This window comes from Mugil cephalus, chromosome 9 (genome assembly GCF_022458985.1).
Source record: "Mugil cephalus isolate CIBA_MC_2020 chromosome 9, CIBA_Mcephalus_1.1, whole genome shotgun sequence".
Lineage (NCBI taxonomy): Eukaryota > Metazoa > Chordata > Actinopteri > Mugiliformes > Mugilidae > Mugil > Mugil cephalus.
The window spans coordinates 6,656,756-6,678,019 of NC_061778.1; the positions used below are offsets into that span (position 1 = coordinate 6,656,756).

Below are 21,264 nucleotides of genomic sequence, written 5' to 3' on the forward strand. Positions count from 1 at the left end.
TATTTGTTTTACTGCATAATGCAGGCAGATTAAAACTGGAAGAATCCCAGAGGCTGACGGACACTCGTTTCTATTTGGCAGTCCACAGGGCTGCTGCAGACAGTGAAAGGAAGGGAAAGAGGGCCATCTAGTGTTGAGAACAGCCCCCTGCAAGGCCAAACACGATCACATGACCAAGCAGAGGAAAAATGCTTTGTTTCTATTTTTGGGAGTCGGTGAAAGAAAACCCAGCCAGAGTCATTAAGATAAATGATAATTACTCAGAAAAATGCTCCCCAGCCTTTTTTTTTTAATTTGAAAATTAACAACTGGTGGGACTTAATGTTGTATTTCAGACATGGAAGTCCACTCCAGTTACCTTGCACGCGACCTACCCGTGGTGTTGATCATGCTTTTGGGGGTCGTGGAGGCAGCAGCAAAGATGTTGGGGGAGCTGCCACTTGTCAGGCCGGGAGAGGTGCTGGTGCTGCTGCTGCTTCCAACTGTGTTAACTGCTAAGCTGCCAGGGGAGGTTTTCTTCACAGGCACCACCACACTCCTGCAGGGAGCACACACAGAATATTCATCACTCGCGCATGCAAGAAAAAAGGGAAATTGTATATTAAAAGCAGAGTAAACAACAAAGGTGTCAGAGTGGCACAGTGAGGAAAACAAGCTGGAGTAAGACACCACACATCTAAGAGCTCCAAAGGGCTGCGACTACAGGTGGTGATCGAGACTCAAACTGTAATAACTTCACACAATTATTCATATATTCGGACTCATGACCTTCATATAATACTGCTGGAAAAACTAGACCAGAACTGTGGGAGAAATACAATTTTCTAGTTTTGTGAAAAGGTTATTGTTGAGCCCCATTATCTGACAGAATATGAAAACTGGGACCAGGGAGTAAAGAACAAATTAACCAAATGTGTAGCAGGTCAGTTTTAGACTTGTCTTAATAAAAGCCGACAGTTAAGAAAGTACCTAGCTGAGATGAAAAAAAAAAAAGAAAAAACAGAAAAAACTTCATTCACGTGTTATGGGGGAAAGAGTAGGAGGACGGTAATCATCGTTATTATGCCTTCGTGAGTCCTTGCCAGCATGCCCTCACATGAGCCAAACCATCTGAAAGTTAAACATTCTGGCCTGCAACTCCATCTTTCAGCGTACATGCATGCAAGGAAAACAGACCTGCACATGTACACAAGAGACTAAAATAAATAAATAAAACCGAGATCCGGCCAACTAAGCTACTAGATTTTCCTTTACATCTGCCCCTGCCACCACTGGTCTTTTTCCTGCACTCGGCTCCACTGGGAGGAGATGAAAAACATCCCCAAACCCCAACCACAAACTCCACAGGAGCAACGTGGCCGTCGTCAGTGACACATACTTAACAAAGCTCCTGTGTACAAACTGACAAAATGACAACTCATTGAGCCTGAGATTTAAGACCTTCCCTTCCTATCTGGCATGTGGTGTGTGATGACATACAGAGCAGCATCTGGTTTAGTCGGAAAGTGCATCATCATAAAAACTCTGGTATTTTATTTATTTTTTTTGTTAAGCTGATGATGGAAATTTAAACTTTGAAGGATGAAAGAATTGGCACCAAATGCATGAATAACAACACACGTACATAAGTCAAGAATGAACCTAAATATAACGGTGGTTTCCCTTTTATTTCCGGAAGCTACTGCACAAAACATGACATTGTGCTGGACATAAAAGGGACCGAGTTCTTTATTGAAACATGTACAGAAAAGCTGGGGGAAGTCTTGAGATGAAAATTAGACTTGTGACCCCCGTCTAACGGCGCAGGGAAAGCACCAGGCCTCTGCTCACATGCAATCTGCTTGGCCAGGGATTAAAGACGATGCAGTGAACTTGGGCCTGCAGAAGCTCTCCGGCAGGAAAGAGAAGGACAAACTTGTCCTTATCGGGTCTGCAGTTGGCCCTCGGGTTTGCGGAGGTGCCAGATAATGTCTCTTCCAATCTCCTGCAGTTACTCCGGGTGACACAGGCCAGGCCTCCGCTCTGTCACGAGCTAAGCCTGTTGTCATCTGAAGCAAATCCCCAGAAATCCTCCCTCAACAAAACAACACACTTTTTACTGTCTTATGTTGCTGTTTTATATCCGCGGTCCATCTCATGGATCATGTTAAGCACGCTGAGGGGAAACAAACCTAATTTGGCCAGGATGTTTTTTTTTTTTTTTTTTTTCCATCTGTTTAACATTTAATCCTTCGTTCTGGTTTTCTTTTTACTGATTTCTCTCAAAATTATCACAGCTCTGATGTTTTATTTAAGATCCCTATGAATAAACTATAAAGGAAGTAGATTACGTTACACATAAACTGCCACAGTGTTGCCTCATTGGAAAGCACCTGAAAGGAACACAACACCAGAAATACCAGTAACAATATTTGAAACTTAGCGCATCAAATCACAGAGAGAGTCAAGAAATGCTTGAAAGCTTCCTGAAATATTAATATCTCCAGGGATACAGCCGTGCTCTGAAGAACACTGATGACAAGTATCATTTATTTAGTAGATCTTCGTGCGGCTCTCCTCTGTGAAATCTCATTGACAGATTTTCGGGACATCAGTGGCGTGTTTTCGATTGTAGGAACGGGGCGTGAATTCAATTTCCAAATTCATCCCCACGCTCGGGTTGCGCCAGCAGAAGCGTGCCGTGCTCTGGGCAGCCGGGACGTTGCATTATATCTACAAGGAAGCTGATAAAACACGAACCTCTTTTAATGAATAATTCATTAGCCGAGCGCTCATGAATCATGTATAGATTATCTAGAGCATATTTTATTAACAGGATTGTCTTAATTGAGTTGCGGAGAATAAAGCAAGGATTAATCTCGGGATGAATATTAATGAGGTGTGAGGCTGCGGGAGACGACTCCAATGCAAAGTATAACCAAAGAAATGTTTCCCTTTATAAGCCCAAAAATCTAATCTAATCATGCTTTATTCAGAGATACAAAGAGAGATACAGAGGAAATGTGCTGCGCTTACATTCCACATACAAATTCAATAAAAACACTGCTCTCATCATGTGAAAATGTGAGAATATTTCACAGAACGTTGAGGAAGAGGAAGGAAGTTGGGGATTTCTTCACTGTATCCTCATCAGGTCTAATGGAAATCTGATTTTCAGCATGTTATACTGCTCCTCTATGAAAGTAGTGTGGCCGCAGTGACGACTGGCCCGCTGCACTGCACTTTGGGCCATTTTTTCCTTCTTCTTCTTCTTCTTTTTCTTTTTTTGATGTTGTCACTCCCAATCTATTTCTGCCCTGACGGACAAATGAAAGGGCCTGTCCGTGGCTGGCAGCTCATTTCGCTGGCAGGTGGCAAACAATTAGACACAGCAAATAGAGGCCGGAGGGGAGGGAGCGGGGAGGTGGAGATGGAGGGAGGGGGGAGGGGGGGGGTGGCGACATGAAAAGCATGAGACAAAGTTGTAAATGTGGTCAGGAGGTTTTGTGTGAAAGCATTTCAAAAATAATACACTTTGCCGCTGCGACTCATTTCAGGCTGCCACTTCCCATTACGGACGTGAGCGCTGAGGATGATGGCTGGCTGCGGTGCGGTGCGCGGCCACTTCTGTTCAATCTGTCATCAACGCCCCTGAGACCCCCACCCTCTCAGCTGTCCTCTCTCCACATACTCCTCCATCTTTCCCCTCTATTCATCAGACTCACCTCAGCAGCAGCGGCAGAATGTATTAAAGAGAAGGGGAGCCCCTATTGTTGCTCCACACTCAGTGTGTCCTCTGTCTTTTACTACACAGGCTGAGCTGAAATCTCTAGTGGTGTCCACAGAACTCAAATTACTTGAAGAAAGAAGAAAAATTGCAATTTTTTTAAGGAAAAAAAAAAAAGGAAACGAGGGATCAGGGGGAGCTGAGGCTTGAAATCCCTCCAGGAGCAGGTTTGTAAACACCCAAAGCCAGACAGATTACTGTGTGGTTTTATCTAATCCAGAAATGTAAATAAACGGCAGCAGTACCGCAGCACTTCAGAAACTCTTTCAAACACAGAGAGAATTCTTCGCTCTGGGGAACGGCTACAATACAAGTGGTCGGAAATGAATAATGTGCTGCATGCTACTTAGGAACCATTAGTGAGGTACTGGATAACGGAGATAAACCCGAAGGATTAACTACACCGGTGACTGGAGAGATCGCTCATAACCACCCACGTTTTATAGCTTTAGGGGAGATGTTCTTGAAAGTTTCAGCTTCTGAATATCTATAACCTTTTATATTTTATATTTCTGAGCTTGTCAAATCCACATTTTATTAAGGCATTTTTAGAACCTTTTCAGAAAACAGTTGGTTTAAAGTATAAAAAAAATCTCTGCTACAGCTTTTATTTTTATTGCTGCCAAACTGTATTTTTCTTACTGGACAAACACAATAAAACCTTCAATTATAAACTCCTATTCTATTCTGATTCATACTTTAAGCTTGTATTACTTTTTGTGTTCATTGTGTTTTAATGCCACAGTACCGTAGGAAGATGGGGATGAAGAAAGCTCACTCTGTTATATCTGACAGCTAAAAGTAGCATGTTAGCTGATTATTACACTTTATTAAAGCCATGAACCAATGAATGCTTAGAAAATGCATCAGTAAGTGTTTCACTGGTTGGAACGGGCAGGAAAAAAGATGCGGAATCATGAATTCAAAACTGATTTACAGAAGCAACAGATGAGCAATGAGTTCCTCACCTGTCAAAGGAGTGAAACTGCATGGGAAGCATGGCCTGGGCCTGGGCCTTGGCCGCGAGGTCGGGGTACGGCACAGGCTCCAGGCCAGGCTCCGTCCCCTCCACCGGAGCTGCTACCAGGCTCTTTAAAATCTCCTTGACATTGATGCCCTTATTGGTCTGACTCATGCTGATGATGGAGGAGGAGGAGGATGACGATTTGAGCGCCTCCACAGTGGACAGGCTCTCCTGGGACTTCTTCACCTCCGAGGACAGCGTGGATATCAGCTCGCTCATGGCGCCCAGCCCTCTCATGCTGAGATCCAGGTCGGACCCGTTGAAGACGCTGGCTACCTGCTCCTCTCCAATCCCAGAGTCAGTGTGGGGGAGAGAGTGCTCTATGCGAAGGTCTTCTGGCGGCACGTGGTTGTTTTCAAATGTAGGGGGTGTTTCTGGAGAACACAAACCCGATAGAGACCAGGGTTAGACACATAAATAAATATATGCATGAATCACGGAAAATCGGTGTATTGTGTAGGTCTCCCTTGTGCCTCCAAAACAGTTATGACTCATCAGAAAATGGACATGGACCTTCTGAGGGTCTGTGGGTTGAAGGGAAGGGGCTCTGTGGATCAGATTTGTTCCACTGGATCTGAATCATCTCACAGATACTCGATCAGTTGGGGATCTAGTGAATTTGGAGGCCTGGCCCACACCTTGTACTGTGTTTTGGTGTGTGTTCGCTGTGTCAGGCTGCATCCTGCTGGGGATCTCTGCTGCCAAAAAGCAATGCCATTGCTATGGGTTGTAGGTGCTTGGTCTGGTCTAGATGGGGGGTTACATGTTCAAGTAACATCTACATGAATGCCAGGTCCAAAAGTGTCCCAGCAGAACATTGAATCATCACAGGATGGTCAATGTTATTGATTTCTCCCGTCAGTGGTCGTGTTGTTGTGGCTGATCTGTGTGTATGTAGTGCGTATATCGCTTAGCATTGTATGAAATCAGTTCATTTCTGTTTTTCATTTTAATTTAGGATTTGCTGAGTAGACATTTGGCGAAAAAAAGAATGAAATGTCCAGTATATTAAATCAATCTTTAAACGTTTTTACTTGTGAACAGTCTCTTGAACAGAAAACGTGATGACAATATATATTTATATATACATATATAAATCGACTTAACATTGGCATAGTATTTGCCAGGAGAAGTCAAAAATTGGGATTTAAAACTAAATAATTCAACCCCAATGCCAGTGACTACTGACTGCATTCCAGAGCTAGTTTTACATTCCTAGCCAACGAGTAAATTTAGCATGTGCAGAGAGAGCCACATGCCAGGGCAGCTTCTTAGATCTCTCTCCAGAAGCTCTGATTCTCTGGTGAGATTATCTCTCTGTTATTCCCCTTCCACGCTAATAAAACATAAATCCTTTTCTCCAGCTTCCTCTTGCCTAAAGTTATATCTGAGTTACTCCTTTGACAGAGAGGCAGTGAAACAGATATGCTGCTCTATTATTCTGGGACAATGTATCTTAGGACAATCTGCAACATTTGTCCCGTACATATAGGATCTATATAGGGATTGACTTGACCCAACAAAATGTTTTCCCCAGAAACCTGCAGAGGTGCCTTTCTAGTCAGATTCAGGTTCATCCTGACCCAGTGGTTACCTAGATGCAAAGGCGGCCATATTAATATTCATCACATGGCCCCTAACGAGGTCAGCAGGGCCTGATTTAGCTTGAGAGTTGTCTGGCTTCCTGGTCCGTCAGACAATCGTCTGCCACATGCCGTCTGGAAAATTCCCCTATTTTCTGGTGAAATTTATGAAGGCGGCAGTGTGCCTCTCTCCTCCCAGCAACCTCTATGATCCCATTCTCCTCTGGTGGATTGCTTGCCTAATGGGCACTGACAGATGGGGCTGAAAATAGCAAGACTGGCTCCACTGCCCCAAAAACCAACAGCAGTTGGCCAGCATGCGGCTGCTTTCTCATCCTTCAACTCCTCACTGCTCATCTTCTCTGTCTTCCTGCTCTCTGCGTTCCTACACTTCCATATTTCCTTTGGCCTCCTTCCTGTTTTTCCTCGTCTTCACTTTCCTTTTTGTCTTAATGGAAGCTGATAAAGTATGCTCACTTGAGCATTTCATAATAGCACGCTGGCACCGAAGCAGACGTTGTGTTAAACCTTCGTAGGCAGGCACTGATTTCCTTTCATGTGACTTGATGTATGATTTATGACTGTAGGCATTTACTACCTTTTATTTCAGAGAGAACGTTGATGCCTTTTCAAGTTCACAACCACCATCTCCAGCACCGGTGTGTTTGCTTCCAGATTTAATTCTGTGCGGTGCAATTAGCAGAGCTCATGAATAAATCATAGGTGAGCTGGTGGAGCGCAGGCAGGGTATCCCTGTTATTCTACAGAATGAGCCCTCAGCTGCCACAAGCTGGCACCACAGCAAGCACAGCACACGCTACATTGGTGTATATCGGGCACAGTCACTTGAAACAAAGATTAGGTGAGCAGAAGAATGACTGTGAGAAAGGCGGCTTGTCAGCACCTGTGCTGGTTGGCGAGTTGATCTCGTGACGCATGCTGCGGCCCGACTGGCCACTTATCCTGGCAGTCTCACGCTGGGGCTCCAGGATGTCGCGGTATTTGGAGACCATGAGGACAGAGATGAAATACACCACAGCTAAAGCCAGGAACTGGGCTTGCTTACTGTCATCCTGTGGAGAACAATAACAAAACAGTTATGCCACTTTCTATTCAGTAGAATGCCATTTTTCTGCCGCTGCTACCTGGAATGGTCCTCTCAAAATAAATGCACCTTGCATAAAGCATGAAAACATGTGTAAAGTGCTTCCACGGTTCTCTTCAAAAAACAGTCGCTTTGGACACCTGTTCGTCTGCCAGGAGAAAAATATCTAATCCTATTTTCATCCTCGCTACCTGCGGCCAAGTCTTTGTGACAAACACGTCTCCCACAAAACACACGCATCGGACCTGGATCGGCTTACCACATCACGAAACACCACAGCGCGAAGACGATTGATATCCACGTCCTGCAGAAGGCGATCAGGGTCCTTGATGGGAGACAGGTTACTAGGGACAGTCTCTATGGCTGTCTAAAGCAGAGAGATAACAGCGCATGACATGCTACTCTGTTCAGTCGGACCTCAATTCAATGTGATGTTGCTGTTACTTTTATCTTTCTGCATAATTTTAAGGATTAGAAAACGGATGAGGTTAGCCAAAGATGTGCATTCAAAGAAAAATTTGGTATCACAAGGTTTGCAGATGACACCCACAATATGAAGAAATGCGTTTGAGCATCATGAGCATGGACTTAAGTCTTTTTACAATACCTTGCTTTGTATACTGTAGATGAAATGTTCAAGCAGGGGTTCAGAAACTTAAACTGAGGCATGTGACATCACATCCTACCTTGCTGGAGGTCACAGCATTTTGCATGATTTCCTGAGTCTTGTTGTTGGGAATGGAAGACGTATTTCCCCTTTCTCTGTGTCTGTGCCTGCACTCCAGGCAGTTCCTAACAGCCACACAACACACTGCACACAAACAGAGGCCGGCACGCACACGCACACACACACACACACACACAGCATTCAAATAGGCTCTCATCTCAGAGTTAAATGGAAATTAAATGTCGATAACATGCATGACCTCCTTAAAACGAATCAGTTATCTCTGATGACTATTTGTTCCAGGCTGTCGGGAAAGAGAGCAGGAGTAAAATCAGCAGTCAGACCAATTTCACACGGAAGCCAGTGATGAGAAATTGTATGTTTGCAATGAGGACACTGTGAAGTCTGAAGGCTATTTCCCATCCCCCAGAGCACAACTCTGAGTCAACAATCAAGAAAACAGAGGCTCACAAACACACAGGCCCAGAGGCGCAAACAGATATAGACACAGATACAGACTCACGCGCAGCCAAAAACTGAAAAAGAGACACACAGTTCGTACGATCCCACGATTCGTTAATTCTGAATTTAGCTGTTCATTGCTTTCTATTCAAATGTAATTCATTAAATCTCTTTTATACACAAGGTCACATTTAAACACATGCGCAGGGAAGAAGTCATTAAGTCTAAAAGACACAGTAATGAAAGACACAAAAGGCTACAATTTGCAAAGAGGACCTGATTGCACTGCAAATGCTCCTCTCTGCTGGTTGTGAAATATGGACTGTGTCCCCCTTTTTTTTTTTCACTGATGGAAACTGCAGCAAAACCCTGCGCGTTGACAAATTCAGTGTATAATTAACGAAGGATTCTTAAATTAATTAGCTTAGCTGATCAAACAGAGGATTTCTGGGGGATTAGAGGAATTATTAGAATGTGTGAAGAGACTTCTGTTGTGGCATTTTGTACAAACATCGATTTCGGTTCACATCTGCTGAAGCAGACCCGTGATCTTACCAAGTCTGAGGCACTGACGCATCAGGCCACCGGAGGACATGTTCTTCTCAGCCTCGATCTCACTGAAGTTGAGGGAGCTCGAGAACACCAAGACGTCTACCATAACCATGAGGCGGGACAGGAATGTGATGGCGGTCTCTGAGGACATGCCCTGCGTCGCCTCGATGTTCTCCAGCTCCGTCTTGCACATGCAACAAGGAGGACATGATTTATCAAACAAAACTGCAGATGTAAGCTTTGACATATTTTCACCAGCTGCTATTGACCTGTAACAGGAGCACTCAATAAATATGGAAATGTATCACACAAATAAACACAGTGTTGAATTTAGGCCGAAGGCACGCAGTCAGGTCAGTAAGAGGGCAGCAGCTTCTGTCATTAATATGATATGAGAGTGGGCGGGGTTTCTGAGAAAGCAGAGATATTATTCAAAGTGACAGAAACTGGTGTATGACCTGAGTTCAGTTGAAACTTCACCCTAAGATGAAACGAAGCAAATTGATTTTGTTCAGGTTTTCTTCCATTGTGGAAACATACAAAGACTAAATAAGAAAAATATGTACACAGATCCATCCACAAGGAGCAAAATTTCAGATCTATGTAATGAGTTTTAAGGACAAATCAGCTGTTAATAAAAAAAATTAAAAAAAAGAAGAAAAAATAATTTTAAAAAAGGCATCAGTGGTAACCTTGGAGCTCTAGACAAGCACAGAATAAAAAAATATCAACAAAGGAAGATGATTAAAATCAAAATTCAATTCATGACTGCAAATTAAATCTTATGATTGCAGCAGATTGATTCAAGTACGAATGGAGCACAATTAAGTTAATTACAAGCATGCACCAATACCTCAGTTTTAACTGTAGCAGTGCAAAGCTGAGCAAATGAAGGCAGCCCCAATCAATAAAACACAAAGGAGTCTTATTAACCCACATTTAATATTGTGTCGTGCAAATGCCTGGCAACCACAGACCATGCCGTTATAACAAACTACCACTAGATGGCATTATTCCCCTGCATTGAAGTCCCACTTACAGAAGGAGAGGTGGCCGCTGAGAGGAGAGGCAAAATCCCTCCGCAGGCGATAATGATGTTGTCCACCATTTGAGAGATGAGATGGATGGTGTTGTGGACGAAAATGATGTTCTCATTACTATTAACGAAGTCCATGACAGATTTGGTGGAGTGGCTGCAGAGAAAGGTGAGGGGAGAAAAAGATTTTTATGGGTTATTGTCTTTTTCACGTTAGTTAAACGATAGTGAAATGTATATTAAGTGTAATCTAAGAACACCAGCTTCAATAAATATGTAATAAAGAAGCAGAAGATTAATAGGAGCACCGATCTGTGCCTCAAAGGTGCAGGTAAATGATTTCGCACACCTCCTCCAGACATGGACGTCACTCTCGAGTGCGAACAGCAGATCGGTGAGCAGTCTCTGGTGCATGCCCGACCATTTGAACTCTGGGATGCGAAACATTGTGGTTCGTGGGCCGGGGCTGAACTGTCGACGCTGTTCCTCTGTCATGGGCGCTCCCCTAAAGCCGAGGTCCACGCGTATGTCCCTTTCCATCTGAGTGATGAGGCGGCCATGCAGACTCTGTGGGGGGAGACCAATTAATCATTAAAACTGCAAAATTTGGCATCGCATATAGAATCCCGATCCATTGTGAGACACAGAGACTAGCTGGTAATCCTGTTTATCTGATCCAACCATAAACAAATGATGGATTGCCGGATCACAGCGAGTCCTCGGATAACCTTTTACAGCTTTGGGGCAAAAGAAGCAAAAAATCACTCTTAAAAAAGCAACAGAATTCAACATGAGCAACGAAAGGTTTAAAAATAAACCTGCACCGCCACCAGCCCTCTGTCGGTGACCCAGTCTAGGCAAAAGGAGCATGACCTCTGTGGAAGAGCACAGCTCAACAGAGAGAAGAAGAGCAATGAGCAAACCTCAGGCGATTGCTACTGAATAATGTGTTTTTTTCTATTTCTGCCCTCCTGTTGGCTCGCAACTATTCCAGAAGCCCCAGTTTGCTGGGTCTCGGAGGGACGATGCCTCATGTGCACCCGGCCTTTCTGTTCCCATTACAAGAGCAGGTGAGGAAGAGGATGATCTCAGTGGCTCTGTTAATAAAGATCTGGACCTCAGACTCTGCTCACATTCCTCTCTTTGACTTATTACTTTTTAATATTCATCATCATCTACTGTTAAACTTCCCTCTGGCGAAGAGCTGTTAAGTTGTTTTTACTGTGGTGAAATCAGTGAACTTCTAATATGTCTTTCATGTGTCTGAAGATTATTACAGTACTGTAGCGGATGGAGCTCAGTAGGTGGAGCAGGTTGTGCAAGAAGAAGAGGTTTAGTGGCTCGATCCCCGGAATGTGCCTTATGCCAAAGTGTCCTTGAGCGAATGTGTGGATGTGTCTGTGACTGTAAAAGCGCTTTAAGTACCAATAGGTAGAAAGGTGCAGTATAAAAACAACACCATTTACCATTAATTAATAGTTTTACATGACGACAGTTTCGGACTAACCTGTGTAGTGGCTGTTGTCTGGATCTTCCTCGCCTCCTTGTCTTTGCCATCGTCTGATCTCTCGGTGTCCGACGTGTTGCCTGTTGGGTCGACTGCACTGCTGGTCGTACCGGCCAAGAGGTTTGCTTCAGATTCTGCAGCAGCTGTGCCCTCGGCGACCTCTGGGCTTTTGTGGGTCTCAGTCTCGCTACCAGCCACGGAGCTGATACCCTCCAGGGCCGTCTGTAGTTCAAACTCATCCTTCTCCAGGATGCTGGGTAAGGAGCTGCCAGTCATGTGAGCTAGAAGGCCAAGTTCATCACTGGCACTGCTGCTGACTGGCAGCTCTGGGCTGGGCAGGACTAGAGGCTCAGCTGGACTGAGATCAGTCAGTAGCTTGCCCTCGACGCTTCCTGATGCTTTCCCAAACAGGAAGTTGTTGCTGTGAGGGATGCTGTCTTTGTCATCATCTAGCGTAATGAGAGGAGCTGCATTTTGGTCATCGATACTTCCCTTTGGCAATAACACGCTGCTGACGTTACTGCTGAGCTTTTCCACAGCTGCACAGTAAACGTTATCCAGCAGAGAATCCACCTCCACCAGCGCTCCGTTCTCAGATACTCCTAAAGTTTCAGAGGATAAGTCCATATCATCCAGCTTAACCTCCGTTGCCTCCACCTTCTCCGCCTTAATGTCCACCAGGAGGTCATGGACTTCAACTCTGACCCCATCTACAGTACCCTCCGTTCCTTTCATTCCCTCTACAGACGTCTTCCCCTCAGCCAGCAGGTTGCGTGGGTCGGCACTCTCATAGTCTGTCTCACTCTCTGGTGTCTGGGAGTTATCGTCCATTTCTCTGATCTCTATCACACCAGTGATGCCAGAGGCTTGAGCAGACAGACCAGAGATAGTGCTGACCAAACCCTTCTTCCCTTTCTTAATATTTTCCTCCTCCTGACGCTGGTACTCTTCATACATCTTAGCCAGGTACTCTTTATGAGCCTCGTATGTCACCTATAAAAAAAAGTCAATGCAATAAACAATATTAGGGAAATCAGTTTAGACGAGGTTTAACTTAAGACAAGAGATAAAAACGTCTCCCCCAACAGCAGAGGTCAGTGTTTCCTCTATGTTGGACAGTATAGCACTCGCCTTAGAGTGGGCTATAGAGAGTGTGTCCACCCACACGCGCCATCCTCCCCACTCGTACTTGATGGCGTGGTACAGGAGAATACGAAAGATGTTGTACACCATCTCAGTGATCTTCTGCTCCTCAGAGTTTTTGGGGTTGATGTAGCCCAGAGAGAACATCCAGTCCTGCCACACGGAGCACTGAAGCAGACACCTGCAGACCAACAGCACCAGTCAACTGACAAAATATGCTTTTAGTAATTTAAGTGACACAGTTAGGCTACCAAAGAGGAATATTAAAATATTGTACATTAGGCTATTGCATGCCAAATAACAAACAGAGAATTGCAAGCTGTTCATACTTTTAAGTGCTGCAACAGCTGAAGGTACCAAGCTTTTAGTAACGCAAATCCATCTGCATCTCTTTGCAGCAACATTGGCGTTGCAAAAAAAGAGTAATAAAGCAAGATCGGTCAAGTCTGATCCCCTTATAGACCGATCAGCCACAACATTAAAACTACCAACAGGAGAAGTAAATGACTTTGACCATCTTGAGACAATGTTCTGCTGGGAAACATTTGATGATGGCGTTTGTGTGGATGACAGGTGGGTGCCTCTCGCCTCTTTGACCATTTTCTTTTTTATTAGGCAGTAGTCAAGCATCGCCAAGATGGCAACGACCAGTGACAAGTCAATGAGCTTCCAAGGATTCTGTGCGATGCCACGGAGGATTCATCTATGTTTAAATACAGACGTTGTTTTCATCCTTGGATCCACTGTTCTGGAGGCACAACGGAGAACTACACAATACTAGGAGGGTGATCATAATGTTATGACTGATCGGTATATTTAGCTTTAGTAATTAGCATTGGAGGTAAAATGAGCTTTCCCATCAAAATCAAAAATGACTGCTTCTGCTCCACATCTTTCATTGTGTCTAAATAACATAACAGTGCTATTTTGCATTTGATTGTTTGGCGTTAAGCTGAGTGTTTTGATCATATATTAATTTGTTCATTTGGAAAAAGTATCTCCCAAACAAAATCAGTCAAGATAAATAAAAAAAAAAAAGACCCAGCCAGTAAAAAGCAATTAGGTGTTTTTTTGAATTCAACAGTTCACCATGACAAAATACATGTGCTTATTAATTTCAGACTAATTGCATATGTGGGTCAGTAGTTTCCCAAGACCTATAATGTAATTGCTATAATGCATGCACATCAGAAGGAAATATTTGAGCGTGTGGAGTTGAAAGAGCAGAAACATCTGGTGGGAGAACAAATGCATGTCCAAAGCCAAAGATTTACCATCAATATGAGCCTGTTAAAGGAGTGGTGTGTGTGCAGTCATTCCCTTTTATTTGATATATCAATGAGCAGGATAATGAACAGAGGTTGCACTCACCGCCTGTTCTCTCGGCTGTTGCTGAAAAGTTTGATCATATCTGAAAGGAAGAGGCGCCGGACCTCCATCAGCTCCGTGCTGGGGGCGGAGTTCTTCAATAAAGTTGCTACCACCTTGAGAATCACTGAAATGACAGTCATGCGAACACAGACATGTGCACAGTTCAACGGTTTGTAAAAAGACAACCAAACACTTTAGAAGGGAAACAAGTCTCCGTGACACAGAGGAGGCTTACTCGGGTTCTGAATCTTGACGGTGGAGTCGGGCTCGGGATGAGGTTTGTGAACAACCTGTGTGCACACCTGCTCTGTCAGAATCTGGTGCAGAAAGTGGCGAGAAGATATGGCAGTCACGCACCGTGCACACAGAGGCCAGTGTCACAGTAATGCCAGGACATTTAAGAGGAAAATGTTTTGTTACCTCGTAAAGAGTGTTGTAGGTCGTCACAGTCACTGTGTTGGTGTGCAGCATGAGCCTCTCTCCCAGGAGAGTGAAGAGGCTGTGTGTGTGCATGATCTCCACCTTCCTCCTGTGGATAAACACACACACACACACACACACACAAGGACATAATGGTAAAGTGGCTTGTTTAGAGCTCGCTAAGCCACTGAAAGGATCAGTGAGTGCCGTCAGCTTGGTTCCCAATTCTCACCCACAGGGAGCCGGGCTCTGGAGACGACTGTCAGAAACTGCCTGCTGTCATAAATTGGGGGAATTCTGTAGGAGGTGTGTAGGATAACGAAGTTAGACTGTCACCAGGAATGGCTCCGAGATACAACAGAGGATTACCACAGGTGAACAGGTTCAACAGTGACAAACTGCATCTGCAAACAGCATAAGGTTTCTCCTGTCACAAACCCAAAGCTGCAGCAAAACCGCGCTGCCACCGCCTAAAGACAAGCTGGCACTTTCTTAATAACTCAACAGTTTTTTGGTATTTTGCAGAGGCAGGCAAATTGGACACTTAGGAGAAGAGTGGCGTTTCTATCAGCTGAATAAATATGGAAATTTTCGGAGAAAGGGACAGCCTGACGACGCATGGTAAGCGGAACTGTATGAGTCTCTTCATCTAAAGACGATCCTTGTTGTAAATGCTCTCATGAGTGTAAATCCAGACTACGTCTCCCACTTTCTCTCTCTGAATATACTTTAAACTATGTTAAAATGAAGGCACACTGTTTGAAATATAGAAATTGAATGTGTGCTATTAAGAACAAACATTAGAAAGAAGGGGTAACCACACAGCGGGAACCACTATCAATTTATGAAGTCACTATGCTTTTTCAAATGATCTAATTGTATGATTGCCGTGTGAGTAAACAGCTTTCCAGGAAAAAGGGGACATTTGAATTCATTTTCAGTTATAAATTACTGCATGAATTTCAATTTGTTCATGATATTTAATTATTAACCCAGGCAGAGTTACTAATATCTAACATCACCGTGTTAATGAATATAAAATGACAAATCAACCACTGGTGAAACATGTTTAATTGTTTATGAGCTGCACTAGAGCTGATAGTTAACTTAATGAAGGCTATTAAACCTTGATCATACACTGTACTGTAGGCTTTTCATGTTCCTGAGTCCAGGAAGGGCTTATGTTTGCCCCATGTTTCCATCCTGCAGGCATCACACTGCCGGCTGTCCCACCAGTGTGAGCACAGCTCCACCCCCACGTCTCCATCCGCCCCTGCTTCTTGCACTTTGAACTATAGGCTCTCCACCCACTGGAATTCTCTCTCCTCTCTGATGTGCAGCATACAGGTAACATGCTGACATCCTGCTGAGTAGTTTATTAGTTATAAGAACAGCAACCTGGACCTCTTCCACTTTTCTCTAATTAAAGGTTTTAGATCCCAACGCTTTTACAAAGAAGCCCATCAAGTCAAGAGTTTGTGCCTCTTCTACGAGGCAGGGACAGATGAGTTTCCTCTCTGAATGAAAAGCCTTGATTTATGATTATTCAGTTTTTATCTGGCTAATGTCATTAAAGTGGACATTGATTAGAGTGCACAATTAAGACGTCTATTAGAGGGCCATCGACACAGCTACTGGATGGCGTTACTTACTTGTGGCCCAAATGCTTAAGGAAGTACCCAAGAACTTTGAGAGACTGCACACGGATGCTTTCACTCTTAGAGGCCATGAGCTTGTAGATTACCCTGGAAACAGAGACAAACAGTGAAAGCTGGCAACAGCACATCGTCTTGACAGAATAAAGCATAGTCCTGTTGATGAAAAGGCTGAACGTTGAGTTAGCTGACAACCACTGTCTTTTAGAACAAATTTACATTAGCATTAAATGAGCATCCTAATGCAAACAGCAGTCTTTTCCTTAGAACTCACAAGCAGCGCTGCGCTGTGAGCATTTATATTTTATAGGATCACATGGGGTAAGTTTGATCGTCCGATACTGTGAAATCTATATGTTAATGCTGTTACATCGCTATGCATAGTTTTCTCATATAAATTATTCATTCCTTACAAAGGCTCGCCGCAACTGCATAAGTATTAGGCGCTTAGGTTTATTTTGTGAAATCACCTCTTCATTTCGTTCCTGAGCAGGGAGGAGATTATATCTGTCCCGGAGGATCTTACCGTATTCCATTCCTCTGGTCAAACGCAGGGATCATGGAGGCTGGATGTTCAGACATGAGGGCTACCACTAACTGCAACACATCATGTAGATTTTCATCCTGCAGTAAAAGCCAGGGGAAAACGACAATTACAGATGGAAGGAAAGACAGGAAAGAAAGCACAGAATTCACTTCTTGTTCTTTATTAAGAACTGTCTCCGCATGAGAGGCATAATTTATGAGTCTTGAAATTGTATCACCTGCAGAATACACCTGGGCTCTTGATTTACACATGTACAAGGGTCTTTGGTTTTTGAGCAATGAAAAACTGTGCACTAGCAGCCAAAAATATTAATTTATTTCGTTTAAATGCAACTCTGCCGGAAAAAGGAACCCTGAAGAAGGTGATTTGTGACCTTGAAGCTTAGGGGCAGCATCATAGCATGTTAAGACACTGAGCAGCGATAGACTCTACCTCATGCATTGTTAACAAATAGTTCAGGATGCTCTGCAGTTCATCCTCCTTCACACCTTGGTCCTAAAAGGAAGCAAAAAAAAAAAAGAAGAAGAATAATATCAGGAAAACAAACATTACGAGTCCGATCTCCACTAATTAGAATACAGGTCTTTATTGTCGTGCTTGTGCTGGGTTTGCGATTACAATTGGTGTATCTGCAGGAAAACCGATTGAACTGCCAGATAAGTCTAGTTTGTCTAAGAAATGTGGCCGGGTGATAACATAACAGACTCCGGGCCATTTTCTGGCTAGTGCTAAAATTCCCATTACTTGAGCCCTGCCCTGAAAGCCCTGTTACAGAACATGGCAGGAAAATTATCTGCAGAGATGTACCAGCAATACTAACTGAAAAACCTCCTCAGATATTCCATATGTAGTCTGGCCCTGCAAGATTTTTCAAATAATGCAATAAAGTCTGATAGCAATCAGTAACTCATGTCTTTTACATGCATATTATTTCACCCTATTTATCCTTCCTATGTATATGATGCATATTTACTTCTATTTCTGTTTCTTGTAGATTGGTACATTGGCAAATCTTGTACATTCTGCTAACAATACTGTTATTTTTGCATTTAATTCTGATTTTTTAAATGTAAAATGTATTTTATTTTTAATTTAATTATCTTGCACCTATTTTTCTTCTTACTAGTGTTTTTTTAATAGTGCTTACTTATGTGCAACTGAGCTACTGTGAAAAAACAGAAATGTGTCCTAGTCTGACTGAGTTAAACATGCATTAAATGGAGTAACTGTCATACAATTGACTAAAGCAAAGGAAAACCCACAGATGTTTGGAACATTTACATAATTGATAAAATAATTATCATTTATTAATGTTTTTGCTTGACTTATATGATGAATTAATTAAACTTTTGAAGCCCAGCTGTGTCTCTGAATGTACAAAGCAGCAGGACCAGTAGAACGTTTTTTAAGGATAACAACGGAACAATCTCCATGTTTTTTCTTTTTCTTTTTTTTAAGCGCAGCTGTGCGAGGGGCTGTGAGGCATGAAGACAGGTGGGCTATACCTTCAGGATGAGCTGTTTGAGGAAGAGAAGCATGAACGCCCGCAGAGAAATGATTTCTTTCTGGGTTGGCCTTGGACCATCTGTAGTTTGAGAGAGAATAAAAGAAGACAAGAGAGTAAGCACGGGAACCGAATAGAAAAGCTTTTTTTCAGTGTTGTCTCTATTTTTAATGTTTTGTTGGATTTTTCTTTGTTTGTTTCCACAAGTACACTTTTCATGTTTATTTGATGGATATTGAAATATTTCTATTTTTTTCCCCTTTAAGTTTTTCTTAAAAAGGAAGACCTTCATCTGTTTTTTTTTTATTTATTTATTTATTTATTTATTTTTTAAATTTCCTGGAGTATCAGCTTCGTTGAGTCAATGGATTCACATCGATCATCTGCATTTAAAGTTTCACCACGAACCTTCACAGTAAGTATGGCACTTACAGCCAATCTCTGGCGTAAACTTGCACATTAACAATAAGCTCAGGGGGAATTCTTTTGGAGTTTATTCATCATCCGCTCTGCATCCAAACCAGTGTGCATCCCAGGCAGTACTGGCCCAGGCAGCCAGCCCAAGGTCACTTTAGTCATACCTGCCCATCGCACTGACCAACATCTCATTAAACCTACCCACAATGCTTCTGCCAACTTAAGGTCACTCCGTCACTCTGAAGCTTAGGCTCACACTGCAATCCATCCCTGTCATGAACCTCATTCAACATCTGACAAGCTGAGCTCTGCCAGCAGGTGTATATAGGCAGCACAAAGAGGGAAAAAAAAAGAAGAAGGAATGCCAGAATATGACAGAAAACATTGATTAACCGTCACATCAAAGAGCTGCTCTGCTTCTTTGCCTTGTGCAAGAATTAATTTTGACACCATCGGCTCCTATCCAGTGTCCTACTCGTCTTTTTTTAACTAAAAAAGTGTTTTTTTTTTTAAGCAAACTCTCTAATGGGCTGCAGCAACAGGCAGATCAATACAGCGAAACACATCAGAAAACACAGGGTATGGCAGACAGTGCCACTTCAAACAATACGAAACAATCTCCTTAGGATTAGCAACACACGCTGTAGAACAAGGCTTCGTTCTGGCAGTGAAACCTGGGATATCGTCACTCATTTCTTATTCATCCTTTGCAGCCAGACAGGTACAAACACGCTGTCAAACTCTTTTGCATTTGCAGATGACAGAAAGTAGGTCACTTCTTCCTTCTCCCCTCAGCCCCTGATAAACTCCAACCTCCACCTTGGCTGGACACATGTTCATTTAAACGGGGACGGGGCCACGATGACAGATACAACGGCAGCAGACACCTGACCATGCCGCTCCAGCAGCCAGTCAATGCAATCAATGGCGAGGCTCCCCGAGGTTGCAGGAGGACGGTTAAGTGCCGCTGCATCCCGACACTGATTAATAGAGGGGGAGAGGAAAACCCAGGGCAGGTACGGAGGCCGACACGGAAGGTATGATAAGAACATTATTACCGCAGCCACCGCAGCCGCGTTATTCACAACCAATTATACCCAGACGCTGTGCACGGCTCTTGTTTCTCATTCACAGATTGCTATACTTCCTGCATCCCAAGGGCACGGCGGAGACCGAGTTTATTGAAAAACGATTTATGTCCGTGTGATTAATGCAGGAATCGTATTACAGCTTATGACTGATGATAATAAAATCTCGGCGTACATAATAACATGCCGTCCTGTTTGCTTTGAATAAAAAAAAAGAAAAAAGAATGGTTTTATTTTCACTCCCCGGTGATTTTTAAATATACAGATTGTGATTAAAAAGAAATGCTAATAATTGGTTTTAATTGGAGTAGCAAAGCCCGGTTTGTCACTAATCTGTGCTTTGTGCATTTAACCTGTATCTGGTAGTATGATGAATTCGAAATGCAATCATTTCATAAAATATAGGGTCGACATGAGGGAATAGCCATTCAATTTAAATAGGTAAGGCCACAAAGCAACCATACATTTGCATATCCAAATGTAAATCAGACACAAGACAGCGCTGAAAGCAGAGAACGCCTTCACCATACCGTTACCTGGCTCTTATCAATAATTGGTGCCTTCCTTGAGATTGATTCAGCAACATAAATCAATTCAGTCACAAGCCTTGATCAGATTATTCCTCAGAAGCACCTCTCCACGTCTGTCACCGCTGAGTTCTTCTATAAAAAGGGATAAGGCAGATCTCTGCCTGAAGTGAACACGGTGACTGGCCAAGCGGCTGTGCCGCTCCACGCATTACTCATTATTCAGTAAAATAGAGGCAGGGCAGAGACGGACACAAAAGGAGAGCGATGGAGATTGAGACGGATTATGTGTTGGCCCGTGGGTACATGTCACAAGGCTGAGAGAGGTTGAGCAATGAGCAATGATTCAGCGTATCACCAAATGATAAATAGCTTTAATTTGATATGACTCTCGATTAAGAGTCATGGAGAAATAAAAAAAGAGGAAGCACTTCCACATAAAAAAAAAAAAAAAAAAATAGCTGGAGGAGATCCATCTTAAACGTCCTCTCTGTGTCCTATAATTGAACACTTCATTACCTGCTTGGCTCTCCCCCTTTTCTTCTTTGTATGTGTCTTTGTTTGGCCATTTCTCAGTTTAGAGGGACAGAGAGGGAAAAAACTGACCCGCCAAATCAGGTGTAGATCAATGAGGGCCCGACTCACTTAAAATTACATACAGCGGGAAGGTGATCCATTCTGAGACGTCTTTCCCAGAATCTCAACCATTTTCTCAGCCCATTACAATCTACCGAGGACTCGACAACAACAATCAGTGCTAGAATTACACCTCGGACTGAAAAACCTAGATTTAAGGGAGGATAATCTAAAAAGGAGGAAGGCGGTTAAAAATATCTCGTCCATTACATGCAGCACATTGATTTGGAGACGAAAAAAACAAGTAAGAAATT

General features: G+C 43.2%; 1 protein-coding gene across 3 annotated transcripts in view; it reads right to left on the minus strand.

Annotated features, from left to right (window-relative positions):
* Nucleotides 1–21,264, minus strand: part of nbeab (neurobeachin b) — a 181,403-nt gene that overhangs the window by 91,679 nt on the left and 68,460 nt on the right. For 2 of the 3 annotated variants that reach the window (XM_047595183.1, XM_047595182.1), the window contains exons 14-30: nucleotides 18,344–18,423; nucleotides 17,271–17,333; nucleotides 16,818–16,915; nucleotides 16,289–16,381; nucleotides 14,637–14,745; nucleotides 14,452–14,533; nucleotides 14,217–14,340; nucleotides 12,834–13,026; nucleotides 11,703–12,695; nucleotides 10,545–10,762; nucleotides 10,199–10,352; nucleotides 9,163–9,343; nucleotides 8,165–8,289; nucleotides 7,738–7,845; nucleotides 7,278–7,446; nucleotides 4,735–5,164; nucleotides 375–538 (exon numbers count right to left, since the gene is read on the minus strand). In XM_047595183.1, the coding sequence (XP_047451139.1) occupies nucleotides 375–538; nucleotides 4,735–5,164; nucleotides 7,278–7,446; nucleotides 7,738–7,845; nucleotides 8,165–8,289; nucleotides 9,163–9,343; nucleotides 10,199–10,352; nucleotides 10,545–10,762; nucleotides 11,703–12,695; nucleotides 12,834–13,026; nucleotides 14,217–14,340; nucleotides 14,452–14,533; nucleotides 14,637–14,745; nucleotides 16,289–16,381; nucleotides 16,818–16,915; nucleotides 17,271–17,333; nucleotides 18,344–18,423 (3,384 nt within the window). The remainder of the gene's footprint in view (nucleotides 1–374; nucleotides 539–4,734; nucleotides 5,165–7,277; nucleotides 7,447–7,737; nucleotides 7,846–8,164; nucleotides 8,290–9,162; nucleotides 9,344–10,198; nucleotides 10,353–10,544; nucleotides 10,763–11,702; nucleotides 12,696–12,833; nucleotides 13,027–14,216; nucleotides 14,341–14,451; nucleotides 14,534–14,636; nucleotides 14,746–16,288; nucleotides 16,382–16,817; nucleotides 16,916–17,270; nucleotides 17,334–18,343; nucleotides 18,424–21,264) is intronic. The other variant, XM_047595184.1, reaches the window with a different exon arrangement.